The 7090-nt window shown below is 46.6% G+C and overlaps 1 protein-coding gene across 1 annotated transcript; it reads left to right on the forward strand.

Moving 5' to 3' along the window:
• Positions 1-2182: 2182 nt before the first annotated feature.
• On the forward strand, positions 2183-5536 carry ADORA3 (adenosine A3 receptor). The gene is made up of 2 exons (XM_011367251.2): positions 2183-2817; positions 4510-5536. The coding sequence occupies exons 1-2, from the start codon at positions 2468-2470 to the stop codon at positions 5114-5116; spliced, it is 957 nt and encodes a 318-aa protein (XP_011365553.1). The 5' UTR covers positions 2183-2467; the 3' UTR covers positions 5117-5536.
• The last annotated feature ends 1554 nt before the right edge of the window (positions 5537-7090 follow it).

Consider the following 7090-nt stretch of genomic DNA (forward strand, 5'->3'; position numbering starts at 1 on the left):
TGCTAAAGGAGGAGAAAGGGGTAAAAATCTGAACACACACACCAGTCAGGTTTCCAGCTCCCGCTGTCACCTCCATCCCTAAGGCCTCTTCCACGGCCTGGACCCGGGGCTCAGGCACTTTTCCTGGCCTCTATCACCTTTCCTCTCCCCACAGCTCAGGCCCCTAGCCACCCAAGGGCCACAATCTTTTCCTTTCTAAGTGCAGGAGCCGTCCATTGCCTGACCAGCTCCCACACCTAGAGCAAACATCAATGCTCCTCTCTGAAACTGGTCCACTCCTTCCTTCCTCAAACCCCCCAGGTTGAGGAGAGCAGACCCCGGGCTGCCAAGCTCTCCAGGAAGACCACTCCTCAGCTGTACGAGCACTGCAACCAGCAACACGACTCGTCCCTCCACCAGAGGGTCCCTCTCTCACAAGCTTCTCTGGTGCTCCTGGGTGCTGAGGGTTGGGGGGAGGGTGTATTTTTTACGGTGAGTCATCAAGACTCAAAGATCGCTATACAGTGAGAATGGCTTGTTCCATTAGCACGAATCCTCCTAGAAATTACTCTCTGCGACCTCCTCGGAAGCAGAGATAACGAAAGCAGTTGCAGTAGAGACGTTTATGAAGCCACATTGGAAACTGACAAAGTTTCTCGAGTTCCCTCAGAGCTGGGACATGGGCACAGCTGACAGTGTGAGATGCTGGAGGGACAGAGCGCAGTCAGAGCGGGCTCCCCCTTCGTTTCCTCGGGAATACCCGACAGGCCTCTGAGGGGCAAGCATGGCACTCAGACGGGGGCGGGCTGACCCGGCGTTGCGACGGGACTCCATGGTTGATGAAGAAGCAGAAACGCTAACGAAGACCCAGAAGGCCCCGGGCTGAGGCGTCTCGCCAGTGCCCCAGTGAAAAGGGCTGGTAGTAAACCCCAGAACGACGCTTTGTTACTGCTAACTTCTATTTTTGACCGTGCATAGGTTGGTGCTTTAAGGTAAATATTATAAATCCTCCAATCCACTGTGTGGGCTTAGGTCTGACTCTTCCTTTTGCTGTCTCTCTGAATAACCCCTTTGGGAGGCACTGAGAAGCTCCTGAACTAGGTGGGCTCCAAATAACAATTGCCTTCAAGTGTCTGGTTCCCAGGAGCCGAGAACAGGTGAGCAACTTCAGGGAGAGGACCTGACTCCCAGACAGACACCCGCTCCTGCAGGGCAGGGGTGGCGTTTGTGGCGGGAGGGTGGAAGGCTATGCCATACAATCATGTGTACACATCGTCCTTTCCCTCTGCTCTCCACGGCCGGACATCCTGTTGTCCTGTGGTTTCTCAGGTAGGTCTGACACGGGCTGTTGCTAGCGTGAAGGCATGGTAGATGTGTGGGCTGAGGAGGAGAGATGGAGTGACGGCAGGTGTGATGTTTACAGGATGTGCTGGTTATTTGATCTTAGCTTGTCCCTTCGGCAAAAGACTTCGATAACAAAGGCTGGGTTCCAGCTGTGCCCGGCAAAGAGTGCGTGGCTTATAAAACAACAGAAATTTATTTCTCACAGTTCTGGAGGCTGGGAAGTCCAAGATCAAGGCACAGGAAGAATCTGTGTTTGATGAGGACCCACTTCCGGTTCAAAGATGGTGGAGGGGTGAGGATGCTCTGTGGGGTCTTTAAAAAGATCACTGATCCTATTCATGGGGACTCCGCCCTCATGACCTAGTAGTCTCCCAAAGGCACCACTTCCAAAAAACATCACTTTTAGGGGCAGATTTCAACATAGGAATTTCAGGGGGACATGCACAGTCAATCTCTATGTTGTATGCACTAGAAAGAGTAAATTCTGACTAAGGTTAGAGCCTGCCACCAAAGTCTGTTCCTTGTTTCTCTGTCTCCTGTTCGCCTCATTGTCATGGGTTTTGTTGTTGTTGTTGTTGTTGTTGTTTGCTAAGCTAGCAGAAAGCCAGAATATTACAGTGCTCCCAGCTCCTCTCCCACCCAGAGCTACGCTCTCATCCAGTCCTGGGTGAATGAATGCTGAGTCTTCTCCCGGCCATCCACACCCCCTCCTCTGTTCTTTCCATCTCTTTGTTGAGTGTTCCTGGCTCTGTGCTTCCTCTTGGCCCATCTCACTTCCTGAAAAAACCCTGAAAGGGTTGCTTATCTTGATAGAGTTTCAGTAGCCCTTCAGCAGTAGGGGAGGGCAGAGGCCTTGAGAACATCTATCCGGGAAACTAAGATCAGCAGCACATCAGATTCAGCCCACATAGAACTGTCCTCCAGGCTTCCGGGACCCTGGTGATATGTGGCCTGCAGAGAGGCTGGAAGTGACTGCCCTGTGATGGGCTCTCTGTAAGGAAGGGAGGTCCTGCAAGAGAGCGCGCCACTGGACAAGAGAAGAAATGAGTGAACTGTGAGTTTCCGACTGTTGCTGCTGCACCTGGACCTCTGGCAAGAGCTACATTCACATCTGTCACCTGGGAGGCTCCTCTGGGAAACTAAGATGTTTGTCAACAGCACGGCTCTGCTGTTGACCAGCATTACCTACATCACCATGGAGATTGTCATTGGGCTCTGCGCCATAGTGGGCAACGTGCTGGTCATCTGGGTGGTCAAGCTGAACCCCAGCCTTCAGACCACCACCTTCTATTTCATTGTCTCCCTGGCCCTGGCTGATATTGCTGTTGGGGTGCTGGTCATACCTTTGGCCATTGTCGTCAGCCTGGGCATTACGATCCACTACTACAGCTGCCTTCTCATGGCCTGCCTGCTGCTGATTTTCACTCATGCCTCCATCATGTCCTTGCTAGCCATTGCTGTGGACCGATACCTGCGGGTCAAGCTCACGGTCAGGTAATCTGCTTGAAGAGGGGTGGTGTAAAGCAGTGATAGAGGTGCCTGGGAAATGGGGCTACAAAGTTCAGATCTCAGACTTTTTGAGTGAAAACAAATTCAGATTGGCCTCTGAGCTTGAACGAGGTTCTTTTCACCATTGGTGTGTGAGGAGTTTAGCCATGAGAAGCTGAAACTCAGGAACTAGAAACAGAAGAATGCCTCTCTGCTGACTATGGAAATGTCTACTCTATTAGCCAGGAGAGCTAAAGATGATAAAAGCTTATGCATCTTTAATAAAAAAAAAAAAAAAATGCTCTTGACTTTTAGAAATGATAGACACCTATTAGATAAGAAACAGACAGATAAGAATAACAGGAGCTATATTGGTGGTTTCCTTCTTTGCAAATGTAGGTTATCTTAACTTTGCTTCCTCTTCCACGCTGAGAAGGGGATCAGAAAAGTTCTCCACTGCACAAAGTAGTAACAGCCTTTCACGTGACCATGCGAACAGAACAGACCACCATCTGGAGAAATTGAATTCGCCAAGTGTCCCAACTATATCGGTCTCACGTTTCTCCTCTCTTAGAGAAAGAACATAGTGAGAGAGCTACAGACGAGCTTTTGGTAGAAACAAGCCTGGGTTCAAATCCCGGATCTTGAAATCTGATCTTGGGCAAGTTGTTGAACTTTCTCTGCTTCAGCTCCTCGTCTTACCACAGTGGTTGAAATGCTCCGAATTCAGTCTCACTTTTCAGTTTTAGCTCTACCACTTCTAGCTTGTACAAGTTGCTTGATTTGTCTGTTTCATTTTGCTCACCTATAAAATGGGGACAATAATAGCGCCTTCTTCATAAGGTTAAGTGAGTTAACACATATAAAGCTCTTAGAAAAATGTCTGGCACACAATCTATGCTCAGTAAATGGTAACTGTAACTCCCACTATTACCATCAATGAAATGAATGGTAATATCTCTCTCATTTATTTGATTTCATTTAGAGAAAGTCTACTGAGTACGTAGTACTTAACACAATCAGTTTCCTTCTTGCCATCTGTGTAGAATGTTCTCAGGAAGTATGGTTTAAAGAGAAATGGTGACTCTCACTGGATGAGCCTTTTAAGGTGCCAGAAACATTTCAACATGACCTTCCCGACTCCATGGATTCATTTAACTCAAACACCAAGTGTGGGCGCCAGTGCTAGAAGAGAAGCAGGCCAGGCACAGGAAGAGGGGTTATGGGGGAGACAGAGTATTATTAATGGACATCAGTATGATAGCCCCACCCCCAAAAGAAAGAACAAAAGAAAGAAAAGGCCAACAAACCAAAAAATGCAGAGCGCAGCAGACAAACATGCTTTGACGAGATCATTTCTCAGCAGGTAGGCAATCCCAGGGGACTTAGATAACTCTTACCTCCCAAGAATTCTTGGGCTGGAAATGGACTTTGTGAGTGGGGTGTGCAAGCACCTGAGTCTAGGTAACATATTCCTGATCCTTTCTAGATTGTACTTTTAGAAAGTCCCCCAGAGAAGCCTGTGGATTTTTCTCTAATCATTGTCTGCTCATTTGGTCTTCATATCCAGTAGAATTAAGCCAAAATTATCATAGAATACTAATACTCTCCCACTCTCTCTCCTTTGTCAGCTCTGTCTCCCCCAACACTTAAGCAAATTCCTACTGTGAACTCACCAACTCTCTTCCATTCAAACAGATACAGAAGGGTCACCACTCAAAGAAGAATATGGTTCGCCCTGGGCCTTTGCTGGCTGCTGTCATTCCTGGTGGGATCGATACCCATGTTTGGCTGGAACATGAAACTGACCTCAGGGTACCCCGGAAATATGACCTATCTTCCTTGCCAATTCCGTTCTGTCATAAAGATGGACTACATGGTCTATTTCAGCTTCTTAACTTGGATTTTCATCCCCCTGGTTGTCATGTGCGCCATCTATATTGACATCTTCTGTGTCATCCGAAACAAGCTCAGTCAGAGCGTTTCTAACTCCAAAGACACGGGTGCATTTTATGGACGGGAGTTCAAGACAGCCAAGTCTCTGTTTCTAGTTCTCTTCCTGTTTGCTTTGTCCTGGCTGCCTTTATGCATCATCAACTGTATCATCTACTTTAATGGCCACGTGCCAACAGTTGTGCTGAAATTGGGCATCTTGCTGTCCCATGCTAACTCCATGATGAACCCTATCGTTTATGCTTATAAAATAAAAAAATTCAAGGAAACCTATGTCTTGATCCTCAAAGCCTGTATGATCTGCCGGCCCTCCGATTCCTTGGACCCAAACGTTGAACAGATTTCTGAATAGTTATCCATGAATGACAACCGTCTGTCTCATTGACCTTCAGAGTCAACATCAACACCCATTTGAGGGACTATCCATGTGGGCTAAGAGTTTTCCTATCCTTGATTCCTTCCACTGATGAGGAGAGCACTTGGCTGGCTGCTTCTAATTGTACCTCTTCTACTACCCTCTTACTCTAATTCAATTTTTTTTTCTTGTCTTTCTTCTCTAATTCAATTTTCTTGATGCCCGACTGGAGGATAATGTTCTACTGTTCCTCCTCCAACGGAGAAGTCATGGAATCTGATGGATGCCTCGTTGACTTACTAACAAAAGGCACCATTTGGGCTGGATGCATTTGTGATGGTGACTCGGTTCCACTCCATGGTGGAACCAAGCAGAGAACACTGCACTCAGCAGATACCTGGGAGACGGTGGTAACAGAAGGAGTGAACTGAGTTTAAGGGAAGCTTAAACTGCTGCATTCACCTGTACATGTATTTGAGTAAATAAAAGATGAAGCTAAGTGTGTGTAGCTCTTTCCTGAGGGTAAGGTTCACCTGGAGCTTGAAAACTCAGCTAGCTACTCTTGGCACTCATCCTGCTTGCTACCTGGAGCCATGTGGCACGTTCACCTGGGTGAAATCTGGGCCCCTCACCCCTTCCCCCAGAACAGACTTCTCCCTTTTCCTGGGCTGGTCAGAGCATTTGTCAAATTCGTGAGCCATTCATTGATTGTTAGAGAAATAATGATTCTCTAGAGCTGAGTCCTACTATTTCCTCTGGTGTTTCATTTTAATAGAAGAAGTTGGGGTGAGGCAAAAAAGACACTGGAGAGTTAATATTGGTTGAGCATATTCTATGCACTAAGCACTTGGAATACATTATCTCTTTAGGTCCTTACGACCTCCATTTTACAGAATAAAAAACTGAGGCACAGAGAGATTAAGTAACTTATCTATGGTCATACAATTAACAAGTAGTAGAGCCAGGATTTAAACCCATCCCTGCCTTGTGGGAGAACCCCAGCTTCTAACCACCTATGCTCAGACATGAAGAGGGACTTGTAACTCCTCCAAAGTCCAAACTCTCAAGTTCACCTCATGTACAATTAGCAGACACATGGATACAAGTTACGATCTGTATACCTGAGGACTGTTGCGTTGTTTGTTTGTTTTTGGCCTTAGTTACTATTGTTGATGTCTCATTAATCAGGACACCGGATAGGGATAGATATCTAGTCATATCATTCAACAATGAGTGTGGCTTTGGAGATTCAAGATAGTATGTCTGGTTTGGTCTATTCAAATTTGCAGCTGTGGACTCTCACTCCCAAGACAATAAATATATGAACTTGATGAGAGCAGCAAGGTGGGATTTCAATTAAACCACATCAAAGAGGATAAGTATACTGAAAATGTTTTTTATTAATTCTTAGCCAGCCTGAAAGTTTATCCTATACCCAATCTTAGACTAGAGAATGATAATCATTTTTGTCTTGTTAACATTTCATTTCAGAGAAGGGTCCTTGTTTCTCCTCCTGTCACTCCAAGGAGAATCAGTGCTATCCGGGAAGTCTGAGTTGGTCACCCCACCCATCCACTTCCTGGTGCCACTCACAATCCTATCTTAGAGGCAGAAGACTGGAACCCACTGGTCCTGTGGGGCCCTGGGAGTGGGAGGTGACTTTAGCCCCAACAGTCTCCCCTTCAACATCTTGGGGGGTATTTTTCTTCAAAAATTCAACCCACTCCCCAGATTTTTTCTTAATGGTATCCCTTTATTTGATTTGAGGCTTTCCCCCTAAATTAACTTCTGTTTTTAATTCATGCCCCTCCAGGACGAAGCCCTGGGTTTATTCTGGGGCTTCTGGTGACTCTGGCACACTGTTCTGCCAGGAACTGGAGACTTGGGGGAAGTGCTGGTTAGTTCTCAGTCCCACATGATTTCTTCACAGAAGCTTAATTTACTATCTCAAAGCTTGTTGCTGTAGCAACA

This window comes from Pteropus vampyrus, unplaced genomic scaffold, assembly GCF_000151845.1.
Source record: "Pteropus vampyrus isolate Shadow unplaced genomic scaffold, Pvam_2.0 Scaffold6, whole genome shotgun sequence".
Lineage (NCBI taxonomy): Eukaryota > Metazoa > Chordata > Mammalia > Chiroptera > Pteropodidae > Pteropus > Pteropus vampyrus.